The sequence below is a fragment of the Styela clava genome, chromosome 4 (genome assembly GCF_964204865.1).
Source record: "Styela clava chromosome 4, kaStyClav1.hap1.2, whole genome shotgun sequence".
Lineage (NCBI taxonomy): Eukaryota > Metazoa > Chordata > Ascidiacea > Stolidobranchia > Styelidae > Styela > Styela clava.
The window spans coordinates 11,300,828-11,318,474 of NC_135253.1; the positions used below are offsets into that span (position 1 = coordinate 11,300,828).

Below are 17,647 nucleotides of genomic sequence, written 5' to 3' on the forward strand. Positions count from 1 at the left end.
GTTACTATTTGCACATTATTCGAAATGGCTGACAAAGAGGAAGACAATGCGGAGTTGGATTGTACAGGAGCAAAGCATTCTGTATGGTTGGTCAAAGTTCCAAAGTATTTAGCTACTATATGGAAAGAAGCACCTGGAGGTCAACCAGTTGGAAAATTACGCATCGGAAAAACAATGGGAAGAACTCAAGTTTCATTCAATCTTGATGAATCATTGGCAAAAGAACATCCTACAAGTAAAGATTCTGTTCCTACAGAACACAAGTTCTCTTTGCAAGGCATGGGGAACCAGAGCTTAGCTGTGTTCTCACAAATACCTGGTGTAGGCCCAGGAGGGAGCGAAAAACGAGCTATTGAGGGACGAATAGTTCAAAAAGCTGATTGTATGCCACAAGGTGGTCAAAAGTATATGAAACTCAAAATGACTCAATTTGAAGTTGCTACAAAACCAACCAGAACTGTAAAACAGCTTGACACTGCAGTAAGAAGTGTCTATAAGCCGGTATCAAGAATACAAGAAGAAATAGCTAACGATAAACGGCAAAAAGCAGAAGGAAAGCGTATCAGAGGTTCAAAAGAACAAGTCATGGCAAAGCTTTTCGAAGCATTTGAAAAACATCAATTCTACAGTATTCAAGATTTAGGAAAAATAACAAAACAACCGATAACTTTCCTTAAAGAGATATTGCGAGAGATTGGACATTATAATTTAAAAAATCCACATAAAAATATGTGGGAATTAAAACCTGAATATAGACATCATGAAACCCCGAAAATGGATGTAGATTCTGATTAACGAACATCAAAGTATGAAACATTCAAAATACTTCTGTTTAACTGTTGTCATAAGATACCTTCAGCATATGTATTGCTGTAGTATAACCGAATTAGCTATGTCACAAGCTTCTGAGAAAATCGCATTTTTGTAATTTTCAGATCTGTACAGCCTAACCTAAAATGCACTACCTGGAATGAGAGCTGAAACAGGTATAGCTTTGAAATCCAGACCAAGCGATTTCCCCTGGTCCATAATGACATAAGATTATAAATTGTCAATCACTGAAATATAGGTTACTTTGTGTTTACTGTGGCGATATTATAGTTTTCCTGGTTTAAAATCTTTTTAATAAAACTAGAATAGGTTTTTGCTGAATTTATGTAACACTGTATTAGGAGAAAAGAACGAGAATTTTTTTGTTCAAGTATCTCCAGTGTGCACAATCATCCATTCTTGTTTATATACTTTACTTACCATATTTTATTTGCTGAGTCAGAAATGTCGGTGATTCGCGAAGATTTGAGGTTTTTCAATTACTTCTACGGAAATGGAATGAATTATTCAATTTTGTCTACCCTCAAACTGTTTTTGCATGAATGTATTAATGTAGCATTGCATTTATGTTTTAGGAAACTAGGACATTTTGCTCAAAGGTTTTGTCCTCTCTAGAATATGTACCCAATGACCTCCTCGCTGTTGGAGACAGACTTGTATACATTGCGGGAAATTGTAACTCACTCACTTGCTGAAGCATTTTCAAATAAGTAATTAGGGAATTTATGGTTTCATTTTTTTTTTCGGTGACCCTTACCCTTAAAATTGTTTTTGTTTGTTGTCGAAACCGGCTTACGTATTTCAAAACCATCATTTTAGTGCGAAGTATTCATCCACCTGCCATTTAAATTTACCACCAGCTAATTTTAGCCAGTCCATCGTAGCTGAGTTACATTTAAAGTTTGCCATGAATACGAGATAATGTTTACAAGTTTACAACCGTTCCTAAAAGTTTCTGAGTAAAAATTTGATTTTGTTTTCCATATGTTTCCTTTACATATGTAGCCCGGTTGCACTGTGTTTGAAGCATTCGACTTATCCCACCCAGAGTGTAATATATTTGGTTGGCAATGCCGAGCTGGAGGGATTTCAGCCCTTTCTAGTCGTGGCAAGGTATCTCTTGTCATAACTTCATAAGTACATCAATCCTAGCGTGTGTCTGATAATTATTTAATATTTATGTTCTATTTCTAGTATCAAGTTTAATAGTTCATTTCTAATAGAAATGTAATATACCTGAATTAAATTCCAACAATCAACATCATTCTTATTGTAATGGCTTCTATATTCAATCAATATGAGGCAACTATTTCACATAATGAATCGACGAACCCATTTGAGGCTTCAAACAGGAGCAGAAGGCCTGAACCGGTTGCTAGTGGATATGTCAATGCAAGAGTTGCAGATGAGACACCAATATTCACAAAGAGCAAGGTTTGTAGGATAAGTTTAACTTGAAAAATTGGTGTTTTGCTAAGAATAGTTGGTAATTCTATCATTTCAGTGTTCAAACTTTGTGCTTACTTTTAAATGGATTCAGTATAGATAATATTCATGTGTTTTCAGATAAATTTCAAACCCCAAGGACCTATCACGCATCTTGAAATCAGCAACAACAGATTATGTATGATCATGTCAGGAAGAATTTTACTTCGGATCAATCTTGAGAAACCTGAAGATCAGGAAGAAGTAAGATTTTCTGATGTGTAACTTTTATTGCGAAGTGCAACTCTGATATACCTAATGACTTCTAGTCCGCTATATCCAAAATCTGGCTTTCTACGAAAACAAGACTATGGAAAAGAGGAATTCAAATATTGGCCATCGGGTCAGAAATACTTTTATCCAACTTAAAGAACCAGCTCCAGCTAGTTGTTGACTCTGTGACAAAAATGTTGCTATTAGCTCTGCAGTGGCAATCTGAATTTCCATTTTCATTCTCGACTTTGGGCAATACAAAATTTTTTACTCACTGTAATCACTGTATGGCCATGTTGGTCCACGTTAACCCAAGCCGGAATGGAATATGTGAATGTAATTTGCATTTTTGATATTCAAATATACCTAATTACAACCATAAAATCCGTGTATCATGTAATTTTGACTTCATAAATTTTTATATTATTAGGTTGAAATCACCAGAGGAGATGACAAAGTATACAAGCTATTTCTGGATCAAACAGGATCACATTTGTTGATTGAAATGGCATCACAGGATACAGTTTTCTTTTCCAAGACATCGAAAAAACCTAAATCTTTGTCAAAATTCAAAGGTGTAAAATCTTTGTGTATATGTGTTTCATAATATCCTTACTTGCCCATGTTGATAGGTTCCCACCAACTTTTGTGTGAATAGTTCTTATATACTAGTACCATTAATTATATATAGGCCTACCAATATTTATGATTAAAATGTAGAAATTTCTCTACTAGACAAGATCTAATTTGCAGAATTTCATAAAGTTTTCAATTAATTTGGGTTAATAAGCTACTAGATGATAAATTTAATCTTAGAGAATTCAATGACCTTGACAACTTTAACATATCTCTGAATTTATGGTTCGGGTATCGATGGGACGAACTACTTATCCTTTTTTCTGTGCGTTTGCATCGATGGATCTTCTTGCATGCAATCGAGCTGTTCTAAGTGATTCAAAACTATTGAATCACTTAGAATAAGTTATTTACCAAGACAGAACTAATTGTATAATACCAAGTTTTTCTTCATTTAGGTCACAGAATTGAAAGTATAGGTTGGAATAGACAGCATATTATGGAGGCTAGCAATACTGGAACTACTGGTCCTGTACTGGTGGGCACCAGTAGGGGATCAATAATGGAATGTTGTATAGAGTCTGGGGAAGATACAAAGTTTTTTGGAGGAAGTGTGGATCAATATTTGAAACAGTTATTTTGTTTGGGAAAAGGAGATTCCAGAGGTAACTTTACCTATAGTATTTGTCCACAAATCAAGGCTCTGGAGTTGTCGACCTCGGGTTAAAAAAAATGTTGGCTTTGTCCGGACTCATGTTAATGATAATTCGACTCGAATGGGGCCTTCTGGAAGGCTCTTTTGGGGTCATTTCTATAATAAATTCCCATATAGTAAAAAATTTTTTTTTTAGCTTTGAATGGTTCATTATTAAATGTTATTTACATACTTCATTTCTACAACACATAAATAGGCTACTTTTTCCAATCTGCTCAAATATTGAAAATAAATCTTTTTGTCAACTACAAATTTTTTATGTATTTTTCCACAATGACAAGTATAGGAAATACAGATATAAAGGCCCTTCGGAAAGCCCTATGCCGGAATATCATTATGAAAAATTTAGTCTCTGACTCCAACTCCCAACTATGGAAAAATCCCATTGTGAAAACTAAACATGGGCGTATGCAAGCCTTATTTACGGTTCCTGATTATATCAATAATTCAATGTGTGCCTAAAAGTGTATTCTAGTAATAGGCCTACTAAATAAGTAAAGAATATTGTAATCTTAAATGCACATTTTCCTTTCCTAAGACAGTGAAATTATTTCCAGGGGAGGATTTCTATCTACACTGGAAAACACTATGTTATTTGTGATATTTATCATTTTTAGATTGTTCAATCACTGGACTCGAATTCAATCCATTTCCCGCCAGAGGTGGGGATCGTCCGACCAAATATCATATTCTTGCTACAACTCGTACAAGACTTTATCAATTTGTTGGAAGAATTAATCCAAACAGTGGAGAAATTCCTGTATTTCAAGTAAGATTCCTTAAAACAAATGTTATTGATATTTAATTAGATTTCTTTATACCAATATCCAGCTACATAATATTTTTCTATATACCTATTTACGTAACATAATCATAATAATTCTGAAATATAGATAAGGCAACCTCTTTGATTTTCACTCAATTACAAGTTGATTTGATCAACTTTTTTTTAGAATATATTCACACCGTATGACAATGGACCACCAAGATTCACTGATCTCCCTGGTGGTGGTGGATGGAGTCAACTCGCATTATTTTATAAAACAAAATCTAGAACATGTAAGTAATTTTTCATATTCGAGTTAGGAATTCCATACTCATCCCAAGGAGAGAAAAGCCAATAAGATGGTTAATCATATTTCGCACCACAGCCTCTTGTCGGTTACCAGTCCATGTCAGGTATGGGGTTATTCAGACAGGTATTTGTTTCATATGCATGGACTTGATGGTGAAGGAAGCTGTACCTGTACATCGGTTATGTGACAGGCTGACAGCGAGGTGAGGAGGATTCATTCCAGCAGGATTCAAACCTGTGAACCCACACAGGTTAATTTTTGATTAGTAATATTTAATGAATCTACTTATTTTTGCATTGTTGCTATATGTTTTATATTGTTTTGTTTCTTTAGCTATTCCTACTCAGTTTGCATGGATGGCATCACCTGGTGTATATTTTGGTGACATAACTGTTCCTGCTGTTGAAGATTCTACATCACTTCATCATTTATCCATTGTCGCAAATGCAAGATTGATTTCTTACCCTGATAAAGGTAATGTATGCAGATATAATAAAATGTTCTTTGTAAAATTTTTCACAAATGTGGTTCGGTATGAACACCATCACACCCGGTTATCTTGCAGGTATTAGCATTTGAATTGCTGGACTCCTTGCCATCGTAGGCAAGGAGGAAGTAACTACTAGTCGCTTTGGGCTTCCTTTGTCATCAGTAATCACCATGCATCCGAAACAAATAACTGGTTAATTGTTTCTTTATCTGACATGCACTGGTGAGCGGACGAGATGTCGTGGGTCACCATATATATGATCAAGCCATTTTCTCGAATTTTCTCTCTTTTGAGATAAAATAGGAAAATTCTAGCTTATCCTTTTATATAACAGACACAAATAGTAATTTTGTCAAGTTATACAGATTGGGTAAAAGTGTAATTATGCATCCAAATTCTTTTAAAAACCTTTGTGACCCTACCATATACTATTTTATATATTTTTAGAGATTGAAAAATGAACTTGTTCGGATTTGAGTACCAGATGTCAAATTCTTTGTCCATCTGTGTTTAAAATAAATTATACAATATTTCACCCTCACAAGTCACCATTCTAATTTAGGATCAATATTGTTTAAGCATGAAGTGTACATATGAATAGTCTTGCTGGATTGTTGATAGGAACTAAATTTTCTCTGCAACTGATCGACCATTTAATTTTCATTTTTCATAAGATGGAAGTCTCTGGGACAGATTTTTTTCTGAGTCCTGAAGTTTTGTCAAAAATCTTCAAATAAATGAAACTCCTTTTATTCCATATTTCATGACTACCATCATTTTGCTTGTCTGCCGAGTGCCAATATTTGTAGAGAAGCAGATTCTTCCAGGCCTCACCATCCTGATATTGATAGTTGAATCCATATATTTTAGCTTTGCTCTTTTGTTTGACGATGTCTTTATTTTTAGAATCTGACAGCAGCAATCCATTTGCACCTCACACTGACCCAGCCGAAGAAGTATTAGGAATAGCATTGACTGAGTTTCATCTTCTCGTCCTATATTCTGATCGTGTTAAGGCAATATGTACGTTGAATGAACAAGTTGTTTATGAAGATATCTATTCTTCAAGGTAAGATCATACAAAAAACAAGTATAGGAAATCTACAAATGATAAAAACTACCTCCGAATACATGTGTATGAAATGAAAAAAAATACATGGTGACTCAAAAAAAGAACACACAAATTTCCCAATTAGTTCTACGAAAAGGGAGTGAATTTTTTGGTTTTTTTCTATGTTGAACTTCTTTTTGTGTATGATTATAGCCAAAAGTTTCAGAAATCTGGAACATTTTGCACAAAAGTTAAGTTTTTTTTAGCAAGTGCAAACAAAATTGAATATTTTTTTTTCATTTTCCTGGAAGAAATTAGGAAATTTATGGATCAACCCGAAGATAAAATTTTATTTCAAAATTAAGAATAACAAATACTATTGGAATTAATAAATAGAAGCTTTTCTGGTTAGATTATTTATTTCATATTTCTTTCAATCCCCCCTATTTCTAACCTTATGCAATACAGTTTTATTGTTCATTTGTTGAAGGTTTGGATCGATACTAGGTTTGATCAAGGATGAAAAAAAGGGATCGATATGGACTTTTACAGATCGTGCAGTTTATAAGTATAAGGTAATTCAGCTATATTTCATCATGATATGTTTACAATATTCATGTAATACTATAGTCAAATCATCTAAATTCAGTATTGATACACCGTGATCTGCATCTCTGTTTCCTGAATTTGCCTTGCTCAAAATAAAATCATAGTATAAGCCTAAATTTTATCAATACTAAATGAATACACTCAGATTATTCAGGTTTGAAGCTGAAAAAAGGGTTGAATAAATTGAAAAAGTACCTAATCTAAGCACTTTTTTATCCTATTTTCGGATCATAACTAGAGATGTACCGATACCACTTTTGTCGCCGATACCGATCCGATACCAGCTAAAAATGCCGATATTACCGATACGCCATGACTACAAAAATGCCGATATTACCGATATTCCGATACCGATACTATGTAATTAATATTTAATTAGGGGTGCTGTGTAGGGCAGACGGGTTAAAACAATGGTCTCTGAGCGTTTTTCTTAGTACACATTATTTCAGATCGAAAAAAAAGATATATCACATAATATGAAATTAATGTTTGGTGTTTGCTTCAACTGATTAAGATACATTGTACAGTAACGCTATTAATCTCGGTGTTCAATTAGAAAACTCATAAGCCGGGACGTCCAATTTGAATTTAATGTTAATATCGCGACTTTCGAATATCGTTTTTCGTGTTTAAAAGAATATCGAATATCACCTACACATTCTAGCGCCGCCGTCCTACGTTCAAATTAATAGCATTTTACAAATATTTTATTTCGTGGCTAATCGTAATCGTCGACGCAATAAGTCAAAGCCAACATAAAAGAATATCAATTAGCACCGACAAAAAGAAGGCCTACCTATAACCGTCGAGGATGTTTTTTTACTTTACTAGTTTTGTAGTTTATAATATTTTACAATTGCTATCATATATTTTGAGACAGTCTAGGGCTAGGCGGTCATGTCAATATATCTATAAAGTAATTGTGTAGTTAAACAAAATTAAAATTAATACCTGCGTAGAGGAATAATTGTGTCGGAATATAGTTTATCGATGTCGACGGACTAAATGACACTCGTACTTGACGACAAACAGTCAGAATTTATACCCGTGCCAAAAGTCTATGTGCCTTTAATAAGGACCCCAATTCCACTGTATGATTTAAAACTGGGCGCCTAGTTGCTTTTTGTTATGTGCTGTGTTGATATATTTCTTCATTATTACTATGTAATATTAAAAATGTCAATATAAAAATTTGACAACGAAAATAGCCAAATTAGTTGAGCTAGTTTGGCTGATAAATAGTTAAAAACACGTGAATCCGATTCTCTCGCGGGGGTGGGACATGTATGGCTCATAGCTCACGATCTCTCCTGACAAAAAATAAATTGAAAAGTAGTATTCCAACTAATCTTTTAAAACATTCTGAGCCATATCAAAAAAGGTAAATATATCGGGAATATCGGCCCTAATCTAACCGATACCGATACATGGCCGTTACTGAAAAAATGGCCGATATTGCCGATACCGATACCCGATACCGATACATCGGTACATCTCTAATCATAACCATTAATTGTCAGATTTAAAAAAATATTGTTTTATCAAATTTTTCATATTATCATATATTTGAACTATGTTCTCATACTATCAAGTCTATGCATATGAAACAATTGACTGCTTGGCTGTTCTCATACCCTACATCAGGGGTCGACAACCTACGGCCCGCGGGCCGGATCCGGCTGGCGGAGCAATATAATCCGGCCCGCGACGCTCCACTGAATTATAGTAACCAATTATAGCTGTTTTGTCGATTATATTCTTTACGCAAGAGAATTTACATGTAGACTAAATTATATTATAACGTAACAAGTATATAATTCACGATTACTCGTTTAATGAGCCTATAATTTAATTATAATTTAGACAAATGACAACTAAACGCAGAAAAGTTTATGCTAAGTGCAAATGGTTTAATGGCGCAAAAAATATTCAAATGGTCAGTCTTCGTGCGCTGCTTAAAATTTAACTTCTGATCTGTGTGATAGAATGTGATTCATCGGTAATCCATTCGATTTTTAACATTCTAAAAATATGTGCGGCCCGCCAATGACTTGCAACCTTTTTGGCCCGCAAGCGACAAAAGGTTGCCGACTCCTGCCCTACATGAACTGGTAACCTGACACAAGGACATGCTTTATCATGATTAAGTTGTCTTTTTAACCTTCCTCTCCCCCACGATAAACATGAAAATCCTATCTCAATTTCCCAATAGTATATTTGATAACCAATTTTTTGCTTGTCTATATAAAAATTTTATCTATTTTTATAGGTTTTCAATGAATCTAGGAATGTTTGGCAAATGTTTCTTGATGATAAGAAGTTTGATATGGCTCGAGATTATTGTAAAGATAACCCTGCTAATCTTGATAAGGTAAGATTGTATTTGGACGATTTCAAAAGTTTCAAAATACTTGTTTTGCTCTGGAATCATCATATTTGTCATTTATCACCTTATTATATTATTGTATATTTGGGTACAAATTGTACTTACATATGTTTCGTTATGCTAATTTTTGTTGTTGTTGCGATTTCAAGTTTTCAGTACCTAAAGATAAAAGAAGACTGTCTATTACATTATTTTTTTTTCTAAATTTATTTTGAGTTAGATGGTACTGTTTTAATTTACTTGAACGAGAACAATCTTATTCTGTATTATTCAATCAACTTCATATTACTTATCTGCCAATCTATTCAGAAAACTTGATTCTCTAGGCTAATGTTCTTCAAACTTTTTTAGTCACGACCCACTTGGCACGGCCTAATTTTTATGCAACCCTCAGAAACTGAAATAAAAATAAAGTAAATTTTGATAATACAAAAAAATAAAAAAAAAACTGTACTCGCATATTTTCACACAAAAGATCGAACCTTGGCCCTATTTTGGTGATGGTGGTTCTCAGTACTGGTTACAATTTTTCCGATAACGAAAAAGATTTCACCGCGACCCTCACTGAGTGATTGGGGGTTGGGACCCCCAGTTTGAAAAGCCTTTCTCCAGGCCTTATCGTGCCAGTGCCGATGACTATTGTATCAATATATTTGAGCTCTCTTATATTTCATGTTATGATTGTTTTTCCCAACTGCGTATATTTAAAAATTTCAGGTTTTCACCAGACAAGCAGAACATTATTTCGAAGAAGGAAAATACAATGAAAGTGCATTATATTATGCCATGACCAGAAACTCATTTGAAGAAATCTCATTGAAATTTGTTCGAGCTGATCAACAGGAAGCACTGAGAGCATTTCTGCTCAAAAAATTGAGCAGCTTGAAGGTATATTTATCCATATATTTAGTAAATTCATATCAAATTCATTGCCCCCAGGGGTGGCACATGATGAGAAGAAAATTGAATGCATTTGAAATATTTTTGATTTTATGAATCGTTTAAAATACCTTTCTATAAACACTTGTCATTTTGAGTAACAAACCTCCATTGGTTAAGCTGACAAAGTCACAGATGTCATTCAATTTCATGAAAAAATACTTTTTTATTCTGTAATCTTTTCTTCATAAATACCTATATATATCGCAATGGTTTCTCCCTATTTGATATGTCCCCTTTACTGTTAATTTCAAACTTCTTGTTCTTTATAATACTGTAATTTAAGTTACTTTAAATATTTTTATGACACCAGATTGTTAGAGTGTCATATTTGATTTATATCAAAATTTCATTTTGTAAGTACCAAATTTTTATTATTTTACATACATTTATAGAAGAAAACTGTTTCGTCATCTAGCATTGAATCCGTTTACCAAGTCTTAATTTTTATAATATTAATCTCAGCCTGCTGAGAAGACTCAAACTGCTATGCTTGTGACATGGCTTGTTGAATTATACTTGAATCAACTTGGAAAATTGAAGGAAGAAAACAGTGAAGATTACACACATTGTGAAGATGTATTTAAAAAATTTCTTGCTCAGGTGTGTATTACTTCGTGATTGTGGGTGCAAAAGTGTTGTCAATTGCGTTCAAGTTGGACCCATCATTTTGTAGGCCTATTTGTTCTTTAGTATATTTTTTAATTTGAGTATCTTATACCACAGTGTTCTTTAAACTTTTTCATCACAACCCACTTAGCACGGCCCCAGTTTGGAAAGTCATGTTATAACATATATTAGTGAACAATATTAGATATGCATATAATTTTACAACATATTTATGCCAGTTGCCATGATTGTATCGTTACCAGTTATCGCCCAGACAAAAATTGCCAAAAATATCATTTTTCTTATATTTATGTGTTCTCAGTACATTGGCTTTACTGAATAATCTTATCTTACTTTAGAGGTCCTATTTAAATATATCTGACACTTTAGTTTTAAAGTGGATAAAATGCTCAAAAAAAATTTTTTTTTTTTGAATATTATGATGATAATTTTATTGTTTCACTTCTTATATTTAGGAAAATCTCAAAGATATTTTCCTGGAAAATAAGAAGACTGTTTATGATCTTTTAATTGGTCATGGGAATATTGAAGATTATGTCTTTTTCGCTGTTCTCATGCAGGTGATGTCTAATGACTATAATTATGTTGATATAATATATTACTACCGAAATCTTATCATAGAATCTGAACCAAAGCGTTTATGCTTATTGATAATATGTACAACATTCTTTAAAATCAACGAAGAGGAAGTTAACAATTCAACATAAAGTGGACCTATGGATCATTCTTGTTGTTGTTGTTAGTCATCATGTTAGTATTCCTTTGTTCTTATTGTGAAAAAATCGCTTTTCTCATTAACTCCTGCACCAATTGACATTCCGCTTTCGCGTAAGTTCAAATCTGCTTCTCAGCTGCGATACGGTACTGGTAGAGTGGTAGGCTATCGTGACAGATTGAATACCTGTATCACTTTGTGTCCATATCTTTGAGCATCGCTCTCTGGTTGTCTGAATCAAGCTTGATCAACCTCGATTTCTAGTTTGAACTAGTCATGGTTAGAAATGTATTGCAGAGATGCGGATAATTTGAATAGAACAATACAGCATTGTAGGCTGCATTTAGCTGCTCGTCCATAGCCTTGTAGGGAGGGGATGTGTGAAACACCTCAGTGTAATTAAATAAAAGGAATCTGATTTCCTTGGAACAATTTGTCGAAATTTCAAAATTCAAACTAGGACCTGGTAGGCCTATATTTCAAAATTAATTAGATTAAATGTAGAATTGAACCAGGGTGTGCAACAATTTTGTCGGTGGGCCATATAACCAACTTCAGCTGGACCACACAAGAATTTTCGTTTCCCCCTTGTACACAACAACATACATACATGTTATACATACATATACATACATATACATACATGTTGGATGTAGAAAAATCTGAGTGTTGCCAAGGGCAACACTAAATGGCTAGGAGGGCTGGGTTGTGAACAGATGGGTCACCTGTTTCACACCCCTGTTCTAAACTGTGCTAAGGAGTTGGTGTGGTTATAAATTAATGATCCTGATATTGTATTTCCCAGGATTATGAAAGAGTAATCACGCATCATATACAAAATGAAGATTATTCAGCTGCCATTGAAGCTTTGAGAAAACAAAATAACATCAATCTTTACTACAAATTCTCTCCCATATTAATGCAGGTAAGTTGTTGTTATTATGTTGTTCTTGATATTTTTCTTTTTCTTGATTTGAGAAAATCACTTTTCTCATTAACTACTGGACCAATTGCTTTCAATTTTCAGTTGTGAAAGATTGTTGTTGTCACTAGAAGGCTATTATATTTATTTATTCTTAAATTTCCTATGAAGCCTATGACATCTGATATTTCACCCAAAATTTCGCTGTTTTATTTTTATGCTCTGATAATGGAATGATTACTGCTCTAATAATGTAAAGGAGTTTTTATGCATATTGGCAGAGAAATATAGAGTTTCAAAATAGGCAATCTGATCAATTTTTGAAAAAGCTTGGGAAGCAATGAAATAGACTTTTAATTTTTTTATATATTCCAGTATATTCCTGAAGTAACCGTGAATGCATGGATTTCAATGGGAAAAAATCTTTCTCCTAAGAAGCTTATACCTTCACTTATCAACTGTACACAGGTACATTGGGATTTTACCTTTGAAATAAATATATTGTATATATACAATTTTTTAGTGATAAATCAAATGTTTGATAAATTTTATCAATGTGGTCTGATGTCCAGGCTATCACTCGGGACTATGAAAATTATGAATGAATAAAAACCTCATTTCCATAATTTATTTAAACATTTAGAGTTAGTTATGCAAACTGAGTGTTGATTTAAATTTTTCATCTGAATGGAATGTCTTTATGTTGTTATTTTAAAAACACAATAACCTCCAAAACATTGAAGATAAGTGAGGCAATTTACCATCATTGTTTTATGTATCAAATAGGGCTGTTTTTTCCCTGACCTTATATAGTGTTGTCACATCAGGTTAAAAAAAAAATTCCAATCAGCGACTCATAAATAGGATCTAAACAAAATATGGGTAATGTCTAATATATGTATGCCAAATTCTCCAGGCATCTCTCCACATCCAGCATTGTGAACTTGTACAAATACTAGATATGTAATCAAAGTGATTATCATTATAGGGTGCTCTGATTGACCGACCTCAAGAAGCAATCCGGTACCTTGAACATTGTACTGGAACATTACATTGTAAGGAGCCGGCAATTCACAACTATTTATTATCATTATATGTGAAGCATAAACCAGAAGCTGTGGCTGAGTAAGTTTGCTAGAATTATTACGATGATTTTTATTTTAAATGTGACTTTTCAATGACAAAGTTGCAATGATTTCCTGCTAGCAGTTTTAGGCGTTTAAATGGATGTCATTATGTACAATAGTCGATTAAAGACAGGTCAATACACATCATTTGCAAGTTGATGAACTTGAACAACATGATCAATATGAATCAAATTCAGAAAATATTTGAGAAGTAAATTGTTCACTCGTCACAATGTATTGCAATTTAGGAATATGCAGTCGAAAAATTAGGTTAATATTTTGAGCTCGGAATATTACCATTTCAGTTATATCAAAGATCAAGGAGATGATTTAGAAGATGTATGTTATGATGTGAAGTATGCATTACGTCTATGTCTTGAAGGAGGTGTTAAACTACAGAAAGCTTGTGTTGAAATATATAATGTTATGACATTGTATGAAGAAGCAGTTTCATTGGCCCTGAAGGTAAACTTATTTTGATTATCTTCATAATCATTTGCACCCACAAAAATTTGACTGAATGTCGTTATTTTGTGATTTCGAGCGCAGCGCTATCTAATATCAATTTATGATTAATAAATCTGCAACCATAACGAAAGTTTTTTCTGAGAACTGAGCACCCAACTCGAAACATCTTCATCTTGGCCATAATCATTTAGCTGTAACTGATCACATCACTGATCATGCCCAGCCATTTGGGAAAACACTAGTTGTCAGAAATACAGTTAACACCCAGTACTATTTAATTTTAGACTAAAGATCTGTATGACATCATTGTTTGATTATTTTTTACAATTTTCTGTTTTATTCTCTTTAGGTTGATGTTGATCTTGCAAAATCGATCGCAAATCGACCAGAGTTAGAGGAAGAAGATGAAGAATTGCGAAAAAAGTTATGGATGTTGATCGCGAGACATGTCGTACAAGAGAAAAAAGATATCAAACGTGCAATGCAGTTTTTACAGGTTTTCATCATATGCTTTTTTTCTTTTTAAATGAATGTCGATTTTGAAAACAGTGCTTTTTTATTAATATATGGTATATATTTCATTTGCTTCCTTAGGAAATTTTTTTGAAATTGTTCTCGATACCTTATGTTCTTTTAATGCTCTTTTCAATTTCAGGAGTCCGGTGATTTATTAAAAATTGAGGATATTTTGCCATTCTTCCCTGATTTTGTAACAATCGACCATTTCAAAGATGCATTGTGTGAATCACTGGATGAATATAACAAACATATTAAACAATTGAAGGTAAAAAAAAAAATTTTCAAATTAAATTGACATTTTATAATCAATATTATTAGAAGTTAAGAAGTTAAAAAACTAAAAGGGGTGGAATTTTTTTATTTTATGAAGTATTAAAAAGTCATGAATTTGAAAATTAATTAGATAGTTTAGAGCGAAGGCTGCTAAAATTTCTGGTAGCCCCATCTTTTACGCTGAGTATTGCTCCAGCAAAATGTCATGGCTCCGGCTCCCTATCCCGGTTAAGACGTGGTCGACTTGGATTGTTTTAAAGAAGTTCCCAGTTTCAATAATATGATGTTTGTTCATCATTCCATTATTTTGTATTGATTGTTTCAGGATGAAATGAATGAGTCAACAGACAGTGCTCATGCAATCAGAGCTGACATTCAAGAAACAAGGTGAGAACTAAGAAACTAAACATAATGCAAGTCACTAGTCTTCTGGTAGTCGTTGCCATGAAATATCTCCATATAATATATTCATAGGCAACGCCGCCTAGATGTTGAAAATTTAAACCTAACTATAACTGTGTTGCAGGATTCAAATCCCTTGTCAACGGTGTACTAAATTGGGTAAACAATGCCGAACCGGAAAGATTCCATTCTGTCTAAAAATTTCAGACATCAGTGACTATGACCCTTTCGGAGCATAAGACCACATGTGCATCATATAAAAACGTCATCGAATCTACGGTATATCAAATGTGGGCTGTTTACTTTTTATTTGGTGCATCCCTGGGTATGTTATTTACTCAACCATAGATAACATAGCACTCAATTGAAACTTCTCATGTTTACAGAAATCATCATTTAGTTGTTGGAGGTTCAGATAAATGTGCTTTGTGCAATGGAATATTGTTATCGAGAGGTTTTTATGGATTTCCATGTTCACATTCATTCCACAGTGACTGCTTATGGAAAACGGTTACTCCTTATTTAACTCCTGATAAACAAGTTCGTGCTGATGAAATGCAAAGGGTATGTATGAAGTCTGAAAAATTTATTTCTAATTTTATATTAGAAAAATAACACAAATTTCTGTTCTTGTTCTTTTATTCTCAACATTGAACATCTAACTTTGACCTTATGAGACTCATTGACGCTACTTGAATTGTGTATCACTGTATTTACAGGTTTACTAATAAAGATTAGATGAATTTTTTTTTCATTTCACATATTGTTTGGTCGTTTATATCTGATTCATTCATGTGTTTAACCAAGCACAGGATTCAGGAATATGAAAAGCATTATAAATTGGCCAATATGTTTAAAAATAATGGGGTTTCAAGTCTCAAACAATGACATTATTTTCCTAAATAGTGGATTATTTGTGAATCGTCAACATTTTCGTGTTTCAAAGAAGTGTAGACATCTTCAAATTAGGGATGTGAAAATTTTCAAACGGTGGCAATTATTTTTCCCAAATGTACCTAGATTCAAATATCCATATCAATATCATGTTGTATTAGAAGTACAGTTTGAGAATTTTCATCGGCACGTATGCGAATAGTCATGATGATGACGCTTCCGCGGATTGTTCCCCTTCTTTCCTATTGCAAAATTATTGATTCCTATCGTAAGACTGTTTTTTGCGGGTTGACGCTCACAAACTGGATTACATGTGTATATGCCAGTGGTTGGCAACCTATGGCCCGTTTCCTGAATTATAGTAACAAAACAGCTGTTTTGACTATTATATTCTTTACGAAACAGAATTTATTGTGAGGCATGTGTAGACTAAATCATATTATAACCTAACAAGTATATATTTCACAATTACTCGTTTAAAGTTAATGCTAAGTGCAAAGGGTTCAGTGGCGCCAAAAATATTCAAATGGAATTTTTTAAGATGCAATGAGGAAATAAACCTATATTCTATTCAGAGATGTATCACTGCTTAATTTTTATTTTAAAAAGATTTGTCCGTTTGGTTTTCAACTTTCTAAAAAATATGTGCTGCCCGCCAATGACTTGCAACCCTTAATTGTGGCCCGCTAGCGACAAAAGGTTGCCAATCCCTGGTGTAAGCAATCTAAAGTTCAAAACCATGTATGCTAAAATTTTGATTGTTACATTACCTTTGTGATAGGCAGTCAGTGCTTTGGATAACATCATTAATTACAGTCAAGTATGAGATATGGACAAATTTTGCATTCAAGTGGAAAGAATCTTTAAATTTTATTGAGTTGCTCAAGCTGAAATACATAACCAATAAGACCTCTTTTTAGGAATTGAATGCTTTAAACCAATCCAGTTCCATTCAAGATCAAAGTGGAGCTAAAGACAGTAAAAGACGAAGACAAGAAATTGTTTTTGAGCTGGATGAATTGATCGCAACAGAGTGTGCTTACTGTGGTGAAATCGCAATCAATTCTATTGATGAGCTATTTATTGATCCTCAAAAGTATGATGATGTTGTTTCAAGTTGGTCGTGATTAGTTGGTTATTCATTTTCGTGACTATGTAGCAATCTTGTGACGGCGTTATGATTTTTTCTTTTGAATGTGCAATTTGTATGATTTTCATTGATATATTTCAGCGAATCGATATAATAAAAGTATAACTAAATAGTTTTGTGTGATACAAAAATATACTGCAAGTCTCTTGGAGTATGTATAAAACAATGATGGCTAA

The 17,647-nt window shown here is 33.3% G+C and overlaps 2 protein-coding genes across 2 annotated transcripts; both read left to right on the forward strand.

Annotated features, from left to right (window-relative positions):
• The first annotated feature begins 24 nt into the window (after window positions 1-24).
• On the forward strand, window positions 25-2,025 carry LOC120325735 (general transcription factor IIF subunit 2-like). Its single transcript, XM_039391867.2, has one exon. The coding sequence runs from the start codon at window positions 25-27 to the stop codon at window positions 793-795; it is 771 nt and encodes a 256-aa protein (XP_039247801.2). The 3' UTR covers window positions 796-2,025.
• LOC120325733 (vacuolar protein sorting-associated protein 18 homolog) lies at window positions 1,980-17,583 on the forward strand. Its single transcript, XM_078111512.1, has 22 exons — window positions 1,980-2,265; window positions 2,398-2,520; window positions 2,960-3,104; window positions 3,564-3,770; window positions 4,438-4,589; window positions 4,774-4,879; window positions 5,230-5,370; window positions 6,293-6,455; window positions 6,928-7,012; window positions 9,316-9,417; window positions 10,150-10,320; window positions 10,837-10,974; window positions 11,457-11,561; window positions 12,522-12,641; window positions 13,014-13,106; window positions 13,627-13,763; window positions 14,071-14,230; window positions 14,583-14,729; window positions 14,889-15,017; window positions 15,351-15,412; window positions 15,814-15,991; window positions 17,242-17,583. Exons 1-22 carry the CDS (start codon window positions 2,107-2,109, stop codon window positions 17,446-17,448), a joined length of 3,030 nt encoding a protein of 1,009 aa, XP_077967638.1. The 5' UTR covers window positions 1,980-2,106; the 3' UTR covers window positions 17,449-17,583.
• The last annotated feature ends 64 nt before the right edge of the window (window positions 17,584-17,647 follow it).